A 16814-nucleotide genomic window follows, 5' to 3' on the forward strand; every position below is an offset into this window, starting at 1 on the left:
TGGGAGAAAGAGTTAAACATAAGGAGACTCCTGTTTAATCAGGAGTGTTGGCATGTACGTTAATTGGTGCAGTAACACTGTTGTAATGCAGCCACAGGTGTGTTTATAGAGTATTTTACAACAGCTGCAGCCAATCATAATCAATAACTGGGTTTATCTGTTTTCTAAAGATACATTCGACTCTGAGGTCGAGCGAGGACATGATTTGAGAGTTTTATACAGTTCCTCTTTTCTGGAGAAGTTTGATGGAGATCTAATCTTGGTCAGTCTGAGGACGAGTTTCAAGCACTATAACAGAGGATTTATGGTTTCTTTGTGTTACAGGGTAAACCCATATGTTGATGACCTCGTATTCCCATCGAGTTTGTTTTGAACTTCGTGTACATATGGGTTAATTTAGGGAAGTGTCGACTGAAGATCGGTTTCCCCTCCAGAGAAACGTGACAGTAAAAGGGAAGTTCTGGCCGTAACATCCGTGACTTTCAGGGTGATTCACTGAAAAAAAGAACCAATCGAATCACTGAGCACAGCCCCGGAGCTCTGAGAAATGTTATGAAATGTATCCAGATGGATTCGTGAAATGATGACTGGGCAGTTTGTGATTTGGTGGAAGGAACTGAGCAGGAAATGTAAATTTGTATAAAAAAAACCTAATTTGTGGAGAAGTTTGACACATCTTCAAATATCAGCTCAGGAAAGAAAGTGTTGTTTCTTCTTCTCTCCTCCTCGACTGTTTCTACACTTTAACAAGGTGAGGAACCTTTGAATTTGAATTTGAATTTGTTGACAGTGTTAGAAAAAGCTCCTGCTTTCTTTAAATAGATGTTTGGCTTTATTATTTTATGAGGAGATGAGATCAAAACTTTTGGATTTATCTACAGACACTATGGAAGCGTGATGCATTCAATTGAGAAAAAGAAATTTGCTCTGTTTTTCTGAATTAACGAGATACCTCAAAAAAAAAAAAAAAACCCACAGTAACGCCGCCCTCTGAACTTTGTTCATGGCCTCTGAGCGAGGTGAAGGTCCTGAGAGATACATGCACACATTTTCTGTCATGTTCTTTCTATGTTCTTTTATGAACATGATGCATTGTTCTTCTTTCTCAGGGTTTGACTTGTTGTAACTTTTATTTTGCCAGTAGGTTAACAGATAAATCCTAAAGGCTCCAGATGTTCTCTGACAGTATTACAGTCCAGTCACACTGAGCCTGTTTGTGGAAACTAAAATAACCTCTCAGCAGTTTGTTTCATCTATTTTTGAGGCTTTGATGAAATAGTTTTGCCTGTCCTGAGGTGCCTGCACAAAGTTGACAAACTAACAAAATCATCTATATAACTTAAAGACACGAGTATCTCCCGATGTTTCAAACCAAAACCCAAATAAAACTGGATTAAACTAAATTTTCAATAACACTTTTATCAGAATTATGAGATTATTATCTTGTTGATTCAGAAAAACAGGGCAGTGAATGCATTACACTTCCATAGACACTGATAGAAAGTAATGAAAAAGTAAAGCTGCGTTTCAACCACAGGAAGTTCCTCCAGGTACTAAGATCCTTTTTAGGAACTCACTTCCTGTACCTGTGTTTCCACCAAATTAAGGTGCACTCGCATCGATTTAGGACCAGTTCAGGACGAGGGGAAGATATTTGTCTTTGTTTGTTAATGTTAAAAGTGAAATTAAGCTTCGTCATCGACTTCCTGACTCGTTTTATAAAAGACGCGAGAGAGAGAGAGCAATGGTGGTCTAGCGAGGGGAGGGAGCGGTGGTAGAGAGAACAAAGCAATGAATGAAATAAAGCAGTATTATCTGATTGTTTCATGGTGGTTTAGTTCTACCATCAAACACTCAGCAGATGATTTACTGTGGAGACAGACGCTCTTATGGCTGATTTATAGTTGGTCGCTTTTGATAAGTGTCGCTCAACATCAATTAAACAGTAGCACAACATTTTCAATTTATGCCTTGGCGAAAGGATTCTGTCGTCTCCATGGTAACCAGATGCTATCCTCTAGCCGGCGCTTTAGTCACATTATATCATCCCGACCGGGGTTAATAAAACAAAGATGTTGCAGATTATCTTCAGTGAAAACTAAAATGTTATTGGTGACGTTAGTAACACTACAAAATATGACGATGTCTGTTACATACCAATATTCTCCAGGTGTGCGACATGGAAGGATTTTCTGTCAAAAATACATCGTTTCTGTTGGGCGACCTGCTATATATCAGCCTTTAGTTTCTGAATTTTCCTCCTCAGCATTTCCCCTTTTCATTCATTCATTACATGCAACTCATTCAGCAGTAAATACAGAGAACAGGACAAAGCTGTGTTGTTGTTCTGTCATGTGTTAATACTGCGTCGTTTGTAAAATTCTGGTTCCTCAGATACAGTGGAAACACAAACAGGAATCATTGATCAGTTCCTCTGCATCCAAAGTACCTGGAACTTTTAATCAAAATGAGGATTAACTGTACAAATGTTGTTGTTTTTTTTTACAACATTTTGCTTTCTTGATGTTTCTAAAACACTCCACTGGCAGCTCTTGTTGCCATGGTAATCCAAGTATTATTATCCCTGATGGGACACAAGTTGATCAGCTGCGTTACAAACTATTAAAACATTTTTTTTAGCAAATCCATCATTATTATTATTATTATATTTCAGATATTTTAGTCAGTGAAGAAGATTAATTTGCCAATTTTCGACTGTAGTTTGGTGGGCAGTGAAAAACTCAAGAGGCTCAATGGCTTCACCTTACGTCACCATGACGACCGACTACCATCATGAAAAGGAGGAGGACAACAGCGCCCTCTGGGTCAAAGGTATCTGTCTGACAGGACTGCGACTGTGTGAACTGTAACTTTTACACCCATGTTGGTCCTGAACTGTCTCTCCACCTGTCTGTCCGTCAGATCGTCCTCCTGTCTCTCTCTCAGGTGTCTCCAGGTTCAGACACTGGTTGTTTCCTGGTCTGACGGCTGTAGTCATCCTGACTCTGATCATAGTGCTGGGAGCCAGCAGTGAGCACACACACACACACACACACACACACACACACACACATACAATAACAGCATGTGAAATGTACTGTATTTATGTATGTATATGTATACATGTCTTTCTATCCTTGTGAGGACATGTGTGTTGGTCTTTAGGGTGGCCTCTAAGGACAAAGACTGAAGTTTGGGAAGACTGAGTTTATAGTATTGAAACGGATCACTTTTAAATAGTCTACAGCTGTTTTCAAATACTGTGACAGATTGAGAAGCTAACTAATATACCGTATAGTTATTGATTTTTATTGAAATCTGGAGATTTACTGTACATACAAGGAACCCTAAGACCACAGAGCAGCGCTGTTCTGTCCAATAATGAACCTTAACTTTACCCTCAGACATGTAGCAGCAACTGATTTTATATTTCATCTCTTAGACCAAAATTATGTTGTAAAATTACTTATAACATATCTACTACCACTACTAAATCTGGTGCAACACATCTCTTCTCCTTGTGTCACATTTTTTTTGTACATGATCCCTGACAAATAAATGTCACAAACTAAACTAAACTTCAAAGGGCAGTTTGAGGGTTCAGACTTGGTTTTAGGGTTCAGGTTCCGGTTGGGTTTAGTTTCAGTTTAGGGTAAGAGGCTCAGAAATGTCAACGAGTGTCCCCACAGGGATAGAAAGACAAGCACAGATACATAGGTCTAGTATTTATAACTGTGTGTGTGTGTGTGATCAGACACGAAGACGTCGAATCGCCTGTGGTCTGTGGAGAAAACGGTTTCCAACCTGACTGATATCGTCCAATCACTGAACGCCTCACTGCAGCACGCTCAAAGTAACACACACACACACACACACACACACACACACACACACACGTTGTCCCAGGTCACTTTTGGGGACTTACATAGACTTACATTCATTTCCTGGAGACTTACCCAAAAATCAGCTTTTGTCTCCAATTAACTGGTTCTAAGTCTGAAATTTGTCCCCAAAAGTAGCCTGACAGACCCACACACATCATGTTAAACCAAGTTTTCACCCTAAAATATGAATGTAAACAGACTTATGGCCCCACAGCTTGAGTAATACCTGGTACATCTTTACTTCAGTAAAAGTACAGCAAAGTAAAAATACTCCATTACAAGTAAAAGTCCTGCATGAAAAATCCTACTACAGTAAAAGTACATAAGTATTATGAGCTTGATGTAGTTAAAGTATTGCAGTAAAAGTACATAAGTATTATGAGCTTGATGTAGTTAAAGTATTGCAGTAAAAGTACATAAGTATTATGAGCTTGATGTAGTTAAAGTATTGCAGTAAAAGTACATAAGTATTATGAGCTTGATGTAGTTAAAGTATTGCAGTAAAAGTAGTGTTTTGGTCCCTCTGACTGATATATTATTATATATGACATCATAAGATTATTAATAGTGAAGCATCAGCAGCATGTTACTGTTCATGTGCACAAGTCTCATGTTGCTAGTGTGGCTAAAAATGCTAACATGCTAAATACTTTTTTTTAAATTTTTCTGTCCTCTGTTCCAGAAACGGCTGAAGAAGTTCACCGGCTGACGTTTGCTGTAGAGAGCAACAAGGACCAGCTGAGCTCAGGTCTGTCTGACTGCACAGTGATGGTAGTAGTCGCACTAAAAATCACTGGGTTCAATCTCTTTTAATAATGTTAGCCAGTTAAGACATTGTTATGTATATGTCAGAGATAATAGAGGTTGTGTAGTGGTGTGAGGGGCACAACCTGATGTTATACATCAAAAAAACAAAGTAAATGGTCTTAAATCCCTGGTCTGTTGGTGATCACAGCCCAGTTTTAATCAACGGAGAGCGAGTTGAGCAGGTAGCAACATACAAGTACACAAATCAGTCATTTTCTACGAAGGCTCAGGGTCCATGGAGTGGATAAAAGCATTGCAACAGACAGCGAGGAGGCAGGCCTTTAAAATCAGCAAACAAACCACATCCTTCACAAAGAGAACGAGCTGTGATGCCTTCAGGCAGAAGCTACAGGTTGCCAAACTGTAAATTCAACAGGTACAAGTTCTCCTTAGGGCATGGGCAATGTTCTTGACATATATGGATCTGTGTGTGATAACTGCATGTTAACTGCAGTTTGATATATACAGATGTATTGTGTGTGTATATATATATATATATATATATATATATATATATATATATATATACATATAACCACTACGAAGAAACATTGCAAGAGTCAGACCATACCTTACTTTGGAAGATGCCAAGAAACTCACTCATGCCTTTGTTTTTTCACGCTTAGATTATTGTAATGCACTTTATACTGGTTTACCAAATAAAAACCATTGATCGGCTGCAACTCATTCAAAATTCAGCAGCAAGAATTTTAACCAAAACTAGGAAAAGGGAACATATTACACCAGTGTTAGCGTCATTGTACTGGCTACCTGTAACGTTGAGGATAGATTTTAAAATTCTTTTACTTGTTTTTAAAGCCCAAAAAGGTCTCTGGCACCTTCATACCTCTCAGATTGTTTGTCAGAATATGTTCCAAACTGTTGGCTCAGGTCGCTTAACGCTGGTTTGTTAAATGTGGCACAAACAAAACGCAAAAAGTTACGTTGAGGCAGCTTTTTGCAGCTACGCACCAAAGATCTGGAACAAACTCCTGCCGCATATTAGACAAGAAGCAGCTCAAAACTTATTTTTATGGTCTTGCTTTTAATTAACTCAACCTTTTACTTGCCTTTTACTGTTATCAGATTATTTACTACCTGTTTTATCTCTTTTATCTCATGATTCCCCTTTCTTTTAATATTATAAAACATCTTTTTTTGCCTGCTTGCTTGTTTTTACCTCTTTCTGTAAAGCACTTTGAGCTGCATTTTATGTTATCAAAGGTGCTATATAAATAAAGTTTATTATTATTATTATTATTAATATGGAGAGGCTGTGTGTTCTCTCTTGTATGCTTCAGACAAATTTCTCCAATAAAGGGAGACAATAAAGGCTAATCTTTTGGGTTATTTACCCAAAAGCTTGTTATAATCTACTCTTCTCTTTTTAAACGTACATATCACAGTTTGTTATTGATTGTTAATAACTTGTGCATCTGTTGAATGCCGTATCGTTTTGTACAAGAAACACAACGTTTGTGACCGTTTGTAGCTAAAGCTTGTTGTATGTAACACCGGCTCAAAATAACAGATTAATTAACCCGATGTTGTGTTGGCGCGATATTGATTGAAATTTTGACCCGTATATATATTTAATATAATATTGAATCTTGATACATACTGATGCTGTATAAACTGTATATCACATGTTCTGTTTGCGTGTGTGTTCAGTGTCGGACGCGTTGAAGCAGCTGTCAGTGGTGGAGTCTCTCAGCAAGAGCGTCATCGCGCTCAAATGTTCCCTCGAACGCATCATCAACAACAGTACATACACATTAAGTCACGTCATTAAAGTACACGTTTACGGGTAGACAGATGCTAACACCTGTACCCACCTGTCTGTGTGTCTGTCTGTCTCTCAGGTTCAGCAGTTGACGGCTGTTGCCCTCTGGGTTGGGATCTGTTTGAGTCCAATTGTTATTTCTTTAGCCACAAGTCTCTTTCCTGGAACGATTCCAAAGACTGGTGTGAAAAAAATGGAGCTCACCTGGTCATCCTCCGCACTGACAAGGCGTGGGTGAGTCAGTGTGTCCACACAGTCATTTAAAGGTAGATGTGAAGCTTATATTCAGCTTCAGCAGTCTGAGTTAGTCATATCAAGTGGATATCTGACACATTTACAGTCTTTTTAGCATCAAATTCCCTCTTTGTGTTTCCTCGGACAGTGTTTCCCTGTTGAGCTGCAGGTGGAAGTATAGTAACAAAAAGAGGAACTTTGGCACTAAAAAGACTGTAACGTTGAAAGATATCTACTGGATTTGACTCATTTGGACGCTGAAGCTTCATATTAGCTTCAGATAAACTTTTAAATGCATTTTTTGCACAGAAGGAGGACTGTGGATTTTGTCCTCCATCACTTCCATTGTAAGGTCATTATGAAGGGATCTTCTAATGGTCAGTATGAACAGGAGGAATGATTACAGCAAGAAAAACAGGTTTAATGTTCATTTGGGCTCCTGACTGTTGGTTTAAGACACACTTGGAAAATTGAGTTCTTTAAATGTTAAAATAATAACTGTCCACATGTTAGCATGTTAGCTTTAGCTTAATAAAATGATAATATGCAGAATGTTCCATGATGAACGTTATAAAGTATATACAGAAAATATTTGGTTAAAAAAAAAGCTAACACAGCATGTAGCTAACAAGATGTTAATGGCCTATAGGTTAGTGGGAAACTGAGACTCTCTGCTGTCTGTCCAGGACTTTGTGACCACACATACAATTCCTGAATTGTTCTGGGTCGGCCTGAGTGACGAGAGAACAGGGAAGTGGGAGTGGGTCAACCGGACGCCGTACATCATGGAGCGCAGGTACGTCCACATTAGCAGCATGTTGATCCTCAGACTTTTTATTTAGAGCTTCCTCTTAATAGGGAGCTCATTTATGCTCTCTTTACGTACGAAAACAAATACGTCCATTTCAAACGATGTAACCTTCACTGCCCACATACTTCCATGCATCCTTTACGTTGGCATAGATGTTAAACAATACGTCCACTAGAGGGCAGTTCAGAGTCAATAGTTTCTGACAACAATAAACATGGCAACGGTGGAGGAAGTCATTATAATATACCTGTTAAAAAAAAGAGGCAAAGCTACACTTGTTGGCTACAAAGCCCCCATGATTTTCCGTTTCATCCATATCTGTAAGCTTTCAGCAAGTGCGCACAAACACGGACGAACTTAGTGCAGAGTACAATAAACAACACTGAGCATAAATGAGCCTAAATAAACCGGATTTCACCAACGGAAGTGCATTCTGGGATTTGGGAATGTTTCTGTTCAACCCAAAAGGCTTAATATGAAAGTGCAGTAATGAAACCTTGTTGGTATTATGATTATAAATCAATAAAATTGCAATCCATGATTTCTTGAATTGCAATCATAATAATATAATAATATGGTCGGTCTTTTGTCGGCACGCCACTCAGAGCTGAAGGCGACGTCTTAAAACATCAAATATTTCTCCGACCAGCCCCCAAACTCAACAATCTTCAGTTTACGATGATAGAAAATCAGCAAATTCTCACATTTGAGGGGCTTGAACAAGAAGATGTTCGTGAACATCTGACACGATTAATTTTTTTAAAGAGTTGATGGTTAGCTTTCTGCCAGTCGACTGATTGTTGCAGCTTTAATCTCAGTGGCGTTTTGGTGATAATTTCAATGTGTGAAAGGTTCAACAGAGTCTCTTGACAAAAGCAGTGAAAGTAAAATCCTTTACATACATCACAGTTTTTTAAAGAGGACGTATTCTCCAAAATGTCTTTCTGTGTGTGTGTGTGTGTGTTTCCAGGCGCTGGGTGCCCGGTCAGCCTGACAGCTGGACTGGTCACGGCCTCGGTCCTGGTGATGAAGACTGCGCTCACCTGCACACAGACGGACGCCTCAACGACATGCACTGCTCCTCCAGGATACGCTTCATCTGCCAGACACACAGTCAGAGTGCCTGAACAGAGAAACTGGTTTAAAAAACTGCCTGTTTGAGTGCTTACAGGAAACTCATCACAGATTTGATAGAAAACATCTCTCTGATGGGTATCAGTACTTGATACCTTTAAAGGTATAATGTTTAAGAATTGGCCAGAGTTTTAGTTTAAAACATCCCCAAATTAACTAAAATTATCAACAGAATGTGCAGACGTACCAGTTTTGATGTTATGTCAAAGACCTACATGTATTGTGTTGCAGAGATATCTACTCAAGTTAGTATGCTAACCAGCTAGCTACAGCCCTTCCTTTCTTGTAATATCACTTTGTACCTGGGGGCGGTAGTGAGTCGCTGTAGCCTCTAGTCTACCCTCAGTCCAAGATGAGAAGAAGAAGAAGAAGAGCTGCTCAGGCTGAACTCTGTTGAAATTTAGGACTGTTAATATGTCACTTTGTCAAGTTTTAATAATTTTCCAGAAAGTAACCATGTAGATTCACATTATACCTTTAAGGTATCGACCAAAATACGAGGTAATATCAAAACTTCTCCTGTCAGTCGATACCTGCGTTTGATCCTTTTTGTACCCTCGATCTAGAAAAAATTACTATTTGTCTTGTTTTGCTTGCAACCAATCACCACAAGTGTTCTTCAATTTAATGCGACATGTAGCTATAACCCAAACAGTCTGCGCTGATAATACTACATCCTACAGTTTTGTACAGTTATTTTATAAATATTTCAATAATTTGAACACTTTAAAAATGTATTTGTGTAAAAATCATTTGGATGGGGAGGAGTGGTGGCATTTTATACAACTGAATGCCTCCATTACACAGTACTCTACTGGTAATCGGTATCACTTTAAGGATACTGGTATTGCTACTGGTATCGTAATTTTTTAAATGAAACCCAGCCCTAGCTGTCACAAACCCAGAGGAGGCGCTATGCCTGCTCAAATATTTGATGTCGTTAGAAATTGTTTAAAGGCAACAGCTACTCTTCCTGGGGTCCATGTTTACAACATAAATGTATACACATGTTCACATACATGCCCCCACCATAATTAAAACAGTATTACACATTAAAAAAGCCAAATACAGTCTCAACAGAACCAACTCTCTCTGTATGTACACACACGCATACGTACTAACAAGCAGTATCTATGACCGCGCTTACCAAATGCTTTGAGCTACAAATATTTCACAAAACCAAAGAGAGGAAACGTTACTGATTAGATATTTTTCAGGCCTTTGCCCAATAAGAACCTCTTCAGTCGCTTTTTAAAACTTTCTTTACTTGTTGTCTGAGTAATAAAGTGTGACAAACTACTTTGAAATGGCTCCAACAGTTTTTTCTACATTGCATTGGTTCAAGGTTGAGGAATTGTATGAATAAGTGTCTCTAATATAAAAGAAAAATGTCCATCCAGCTATAAGTTCTTCAATTTTGAAATATTCAAGGGGGCGCTGTTGAGCCATATTGCCACCTCTATGCAAATGATCTATCCAGGATTTTAACTGGTGTCACTCCAGACACGTGTGATTGTGTGAGGTTTACTGATGGGAATTATAACATTTGCCCTCAGATACAACCCTGAAACTGTTTTATACAAACAAAACTACGTTTTCACCGTGTCTGAACAACGTCGGCCCCCAAATAAACAGTGCTGAGAAAATGTGGCCCACGATTGAACTGCTGACTCTACGTAGCATCAGCGTGTAGAATCAAGGTTAACCCGCAGTGTGAAGTATGAATAACCAATATCAGCTCACATCATAAAACTGTTAGAAACAAGTCATTAACATTAGCATTAGCCTGTTGTTCTTGGCTATTATTAGCAGCTAAATTATTGTTTTTGTCAAAACTAAATTGGGGATGGACATAAAAATAATTTTTACAGAGTCAAGAGCTAAAGAGTGTCAGTAAAAACAGCAGCTACATGTTTGTGAGTTTTCTTTACTTAAACAATCAAGAGTTCGGCTAGCTAACCAGCTAACGTTAGCTCTGAGTTTAAAGCCTTTTCACTGACATTTTCTTGTTCAATATTGCTGTTAAATGTAATACAGTGTTAATAAGTGTCACTCAGGTACAGCTGTAGGGAGGCAGTTTGATCATCAGTATAGAAGCTAAAGCAAATAATCATTGGTGACAACCTGGTTTGGTGTGAACATTAACACTGTGATCATTGTGAAACGTCTGCAGAAGAAGTAATAAAAAGAACCATCAGAAAACATGAACTGACTTCACTGTAAACTCATTTTTGCTTGTATGAAAATAAAAGTTAAACTTAGTGAAATCTTGCGACAATAGTCCGACTCAGTGTGAGTCCCGGAGCCGACTGTCAATCACAGCTGTCAATCAACGGCCGCACGGCAGACATCAAAGCTACTATAAGTCTTCAGATCTTATTAACAGAGCAATAATTTCCAAAATGACCACCAGCACACTTATTAGAGGGCCTGAATTTAGAGACTGAGACCAGAATGACTCTTTGAAAACAATGATTGATTCAGTATTTCTAGAGAGAAGTTGAGGCTGTTTGAATGGGCGTCTATTGGCGCAGCTAGCGGCCGTTGGTGGCACTGGTCTTCAGCCTCAAGACGTGGCAGCTGCTGATTGGTACTGCTCCCCCTGCTTTCAAAACATTTTAGACTGCCTTCCCTTCACCAATAGGAAAAACACATACCACCCCCCCCCCCCCCACCCCCCATCCCCTTTTTAATAATTGTACAGTCCTTCTGTTTCAAACGCTTCAACTGCTGTTTTGTTTGAAGTTTGAAGTTTTTCTAGTTGGTGATATAGTTTAGTTTAGACTGACATCAGTGTCCACTGAGCAACACACACACACACACACACACACACACACACACACACACACACACACACACACACACACACACACACACACACGTAGTGTTTTTCGGTTCAAAGTGCGTTTGGTGGGCAATGACCTCTCAGCTCACTGATTAGACAGTCAAATTGTCTGTCAGTGAAGAAGACGAAGAAGAAGAAGAAGAAGAAGAAGAAGAAGAAGAAGAAGAAGAAGAAGAAGAAGGGAGTCACACAGGTTGAAGGAGCAGAGAGACATCACCATGACGACTGAATACCATGATGACACTGAAGACGACAGCAGCTCCTTCTGGAACAAAGGTACCAGTCTGTCCTTCCACGTGTCTGCAGTGGTGGAAGAAGTATTCAGATCCTTTACTTAAGTAAAAATACCAATACATCAGTGTAAAAGTACTCCATTAAAAGTAAAAGTCATGAAAAATCCTACTACAGTAAAAGTACATAAGTATTATGAGCTTGATGTAGTTAAAGTATTGCAGTAAAAGTAGTGGTTTGGTCCCTCTGACTGATATATTATTATATATGACATCATTAGATTATTAATAGTGAAGCATCAGTGTTAGAGCAGCATGTTACTGTTGTAGCTGCTGGAGGTGGAGCTAGTTTACACTACTTTATATACAGTTAGCTAGTTTAGTCCAGTGGTTCCCAACCTGGGGGTCGGGCCCCTCAAAAGGGTCAGCAGATAAATCTGAGGGGTGGTGAGATGATTAATGGGAGAGGAAAGAAGAAAAAACAAAGTTCTGATACACAAATCTGTTTTCAGTTTTTGGACTTTTTCTCTAATCTTTGATTTTTGCTGAAATATTGGGTCATTTGAACATTTATTGAAATGAAAGCATGTGAGAAGTTTAGAGGGAAAAATCACTATTTGGTGGAGCTGTTAACAACTCATAGACATGTGAAATGTGACCCCGACTACACACTGCTTTTTGTAAGACGTCAAAAGACAAAAAGGTTGGAAACCACTGGTTTCATCTTTAACAATGTGTTGTATTTTAAAAGCTTGTTATATTATCCATTGTGTCAAATCTTCATCTGATAAGTAACTAAAGCTGTCAAATAAATGTAGCTAACTGTCTGTCTGTCTGTCTGTCAGAGACGTCTTCTGTCTCCTTCTCAAATGTCTCCAGGTTCAGACGCTGGTTGTTTCCTGGTCTGACGGCTGCATTCGTCTTGATTCTGATCATAGCGCTGGGAGCCAGCAGTGAGCATACACACACTCACACTCACACACACACACACACACACACACACACACACACACACACACACACTGCTGGGTTGAATGCCAGGATTCTCTCCAAATATCTGGGAAATCCTTGTTAGTCTTTGCGTCATGTTTGTCTTTTATTGAGTTTTACTGGAAACACAGACGTCTCCTACAAATCTCATCAATACTAATACTGAAGTGCTGTTATTATTACTGCAATTTACTGAAACTGGATCAACTTTTTAGCTGCAGCAGATTGTTTCATGTTTACAGTTCAGCTGAAAAAACACTTTTAGATTAATTGTCAAATGAAGCAGAGAGCAAAACTCTGATGATGTCATCAGTACATTTAGTGTTGTGTTTTCTATGTTAATGGTAATATAACAAAAAATATAGATATGCTATTTAAACCTCTGTATTGTTAATGCAGTAATTATTTCAAAAATACCTTATACTTCATGATAATCTAGCCAGTAAAACCTTGCTATAGCCTATATACTATTTACATTTTCCTAAAAAGAGCTTTACTGCCCTACTTACTGTCCAGTGTAAATAGTAAACTGAATATTTTTGGGTTGTGGACAAATCAAAAATATATATGTTTTAAGCCTCAAAACATGCAGTTGAACATTGATGGTATTTCAGCCCTGAGTTTTGTCTGCAGTCTTCTTTCATGGGCTACATAGAGCCTGCCTGAGAGGAAAAACCCAGGGGAAAAAGTTTTCTACAAGTTTCTTGCTGTTAACACACGATAACAACCAAAGACGATTTCAGAAGATTCACATTTTAATCAACTCAGACTTTAGTGGGAAAATCAACCTCAAACTGTAAAAGCGAGGCGGACATGTATTGCCATTGCTACCATATTAGTTGAGGAATAACACCTGAAATTTTGTATCATATTATATTAAATATTATCTTTTACAGCATATTATAATGAATTAGCTGTAGTTCTGTGTTTTAAAATCAAACTTCATAAATGGCAAGTCGTCCCTGTAATCCTGTAAAATTACTGTATGTGAAACGTAGCACTAGCATAAACTGTTTGTACATATTTACTTTTTTTTTGTGTGTGTGTGTGTGTGTGCAGACACAAAGATGTCGAACCGTTTGTGGTCCATGGAGAAAAGTGTGTCCAACATGACCGAATCAGTGAGCGCCGCACATCAGCTCGCCACAGGTAACACACCTGTCTGTTCCTTTAGTCAGAGGAGGTGGTATAAGAGACAGTAATGGACTCCCCGGTGAATCAGAATAGATAATTACAGACTGTGAAGACTCTGAATCTCCTGTTCCTCTGTTCCAGATGCAGCTAAAGAACTTCAACGGCAGAAGTTTGCTGTGGAGAACAACAAGGACCAGCTGAGCTCAGGTGTAATACACACTGCAGAACAATGGCTCCTACCAGAGCAACACTCAACTATAACAACTGTAATATACTGACATCGTGTGCATCTTTGCTACGTATTTGTGTGTTTGTGTTCAGTATCCGAGGCCCTGAAGCAGCTCTCAGCTCTGGACACTCTCAGCAGGACGGTCGCTACGCTCAAATGTTCCCTTGAACGCTTAATCAACAATGGTACACACACACTTAACACACACTCATCCTTAATGTACACTGTGGGTGTAATCCCAATTCTAATCCAAAAATGATGTCACCTTCCCACTTTCCAAAAAGTCTCCATTCTTTGCAGAAAACTTCGCCTGCCAAAATATGTCCCAATGTCCCAAAAATGTTGTCACTCTCTAGACATGCCCCCACATTTCAAAAAGGTTCTGTCTTTCTGAAAACGTCTTATTGTTCCAAAATGTCCCTACTTTCCAAAAATGGCCTTAAACTCTTCAAAACTGTCCTCATTTTTTCACTTCCCAAATATTCCCTCACATTGTACAACATCCTCAATCTTAACAAATCATTCCACCATTCCACCTTTTTTTTTTAAATGCTCTTACTCTTCAAAATACCCCCACCCTCCAAAACTGTCCCAACTCTCCAAATTTGTCCTCGTTCTTTTTCCCTCTTTGTCTGCTGGCCTGTCTGTCTCTCAGGTTCAGCGGCTGCCAGCTGTTGTCCTCTCGGTTGGGATATGTTCTCTGGGAACTGTTATTACTTCAGCAAGACACCTTTGAACTGGCACGATGCCAGAGACTGGTGCAACGGACATGAATCTCACCTGGTCATACTCGTCAGTGATGAGGAGTGGGTGAGACAGTCTATCTGTTTGTCTGTCTCAGCCTTGTTGACGTCTACGCACAAACTGTGTAATTTCCGATATAAGAAAAAGTTATGAATCAATAAAAGATTAACTAGTCCTGGTCTGTGGTGTGGTTGAAGACATACAACATGGTGTCATCTGCATAGTAATAGATATTACAGTGCTGGGTTGGAAATTATTATGTAAATCATTATTCATGTAACGAGTAAATACTGAAGGACCCAGCATAGATCCTTGTGGGACACCTTTACCCACATTTTGAGGAGTCTGACAAAGTTAAATCAGCTACAGCACCATGTCTCCCTGACTGTCTCTGACTGTTTGTCTCTCTGGTGCAGGAGTTTGTGACTAGTCACACCACAGGCACCTTCTACTGGGTCGGTCTGAGCGATGAGAGAACAGGGAGGTGGGAGTGGATCAACCAGACGCCATACGTCATGAACCGCAGGTTGGCCTGTCTGTTATTAGCAGATATTTTTCTTTTAATCATCTTCAAAGCTCAAGGCACAGTCAGGCCTATTCTTGTTTTCATATAACTATCAGAGCATTCCCTAAAAACTCGAATACAATGAGCGAATTCTTTCAAACTGTACATGCCTTATAAGTACCAAACTACACCGCCCTTCTTCAGGAAATGACCTCAGAATTAACCGCCGTCTGGGAATTATTTATAGTAGTAAATCCCCAAATATGCTCCATGAAAGTACGCAAACGCACACACTTTGAGCTACGAAGGTTATGTTGCGTTCAAAACAAGCGAGAGCTACAGTCTGAGCTGAACCACGTCTGCTCTTCTTTTAGATAGGAATTCTCCTTCCATCCGATTCAAAGGTCACACATCACATCGTTTGTGTTTCCTTGTTTTTTTTCTTCTGTTCAGTTAGTACAGCAGCAAAGATTCCTCCACAGAAGACATGTTTGTTTACCGCTGTGGTCATGGAAACGCTCTGATTAGCTCTAACTGGCCCAAGCAGCCTCCTTGAGGACTGAGATGGATCAGCTAAGAGCACACTCAGCTGGGTTGGCTGGATGTTGGTGTTTTATGTTTGTGTAGCATGGAGCATGTTTGGGGTTTAACAGACTTGTAAAATAAAGTGTCGCCCCGTGTTCATGTTGTGGTATTTCAGGCGTTGGATGCCTGGTCAGCCCGACAGCTGGACACATCACGGCCTCGGCCCCGGAGACGAAGACTGTGCTCACATGCACAGAGACGGACGCCTCAACGACCTGCACTGCTCTACCAGGATGCGCTACGTCTGCCAGAGACACACCCTTCACAGCTAAACAGCGCTTCCGCCGTCCGGGCTCCGCCCACACGCTGCTCGCATCACGTTTCGCTGATATCCACTGTAGACTGTAATAAAATGCCATTAAATCATTTGATCCCAACAAACTGCACTTTTGATCTGTTTGTGTTTCTGTTGCGTCCATGCTAACACTGCTCGGACAGGGTGATGACATCATGACAACACTTCCTGTCTAGCTTCTGTTCTGTAACTCAATGCAATCTCTCATTCAGCGTTTCTTTCATCAGTCTGTCTGAAAAAATTATTTGTTTACAGCGCAGCCAAACAAACAGCGAGCTAAAATAACAACAATATCGTCCAACACGGTTTCCATTGTCATGTTCCGCATCTTATCCAGTATCAGTGAATCCCATCCTGGATTGGCGGACTCCTCCAATAACAATGGAAATTATATATAGAGAAGCATTTACAGGATGTAAATACAAGGAAAATCACAATTATCCTCTCCAGTAAAACATGTTTAATCACCAAACGTTGTGCTGCAACGTGCATAAATGTTCCAGATCTGTTTCAGAAGTTCAGACCTGCAGCTTCAGAGCAGAAACTCTCCGGATGAAACCTCCTGATCCAGCTGTGATGACTGCAGTCTGTCTGAAACAATTAA

The 16814-nt window shown here is 39.6% G+C and overlaps 3 protein-coding genes across 4 annotated transcripts in view; all 3 read left to right on the forward strand.

Annotated features, from left to right (window-relative positions):
• The window catches only part of LOC137174877 (zinc finger protein 431-like), a 101308-nt gene that overhangs the window by 49863 nt on the left and 34631 nt on the right, over positions 1–16814 (forward strand). The gene's annotated exons all lie outside the window — the stretch shown is intronic.
• On the forward strand, positions 558–9953 carry LOC137174891 (asialoglycoprotein receptor 1-like). Its single transcript, XM_067580414.1, is given in 10 exon segments — positions 558–751; positions 2722–2832; positions 2923–3030; positions 3755–3853; positions 4567–4632; positions 6363–6455; positions 6554–6708; positions 7395–7504; positions 8490–8601; positions 8603–9953. Coding segments are annotated over 9 exon segments (900 nt in total). The 5' UTR covers positions 558–751; positions 2722–2753; the 3' UTR covers positions 8681–9953.
• Positions 11607–16301, forward strand: LOC137174892 (C-type lectin domain family 10 member A-like). Its single transcript, XM_067580415.1, has 8 exons — positions 11607–11774; positions 12574–12681; positions 13778–13867; positions 13994–14059; positions 14174–14266; positions 14737–14891; positions 15242–15351; positions 16031–16301. The coding sequence occupies exons 1-8, from the start codon at positions 11717–11719 to the stop codon at positions 16185–16187; spliced, it is 837 nt and encodes a 278-aa protein (XP_067436516.1). The 5' UTR covers positions 11607–11716; the 3' UTR covers positions 16188–16301.

Source organism: Thunnus thynnus, chromosome 22 (assembly GCF_963924715.1).
Source record: "Thunnus thynnus chromosome 22, fThuThy2.1, whole genome shotgun sequence".
Lineage (NCBI taxonomy): Eukaryota > Metazoa > Chordata > Actinopteri > Scombriformes > Scombridae > Thunnus > Thunnus thynnus.

Bases quoted from the DNA above. Each gene is read 5' to 3' on its own strand.
- LOC137174892 (XM_067580415.1), top strand. From the start codon at position 11,717: ATGACGACTGAATACCATGATGACACTGAAGACGACAGCAGCTCCTTC. The intron at 12,682-13,777 runs GTGAGCATACAC...GTGTGTGTGCAG, and splicing joins CATAGCGCTGGGAGCCAGCA to ACACAAAGATGTCGAACCGT. The intron at 14,892-15,241 runs GTGAGACAGTCT...TCTCTGGTGCAG, and splicing joins TCGTCAGTGATGAGGAGTGG to GAGTTTGTGACTAGTCACAC.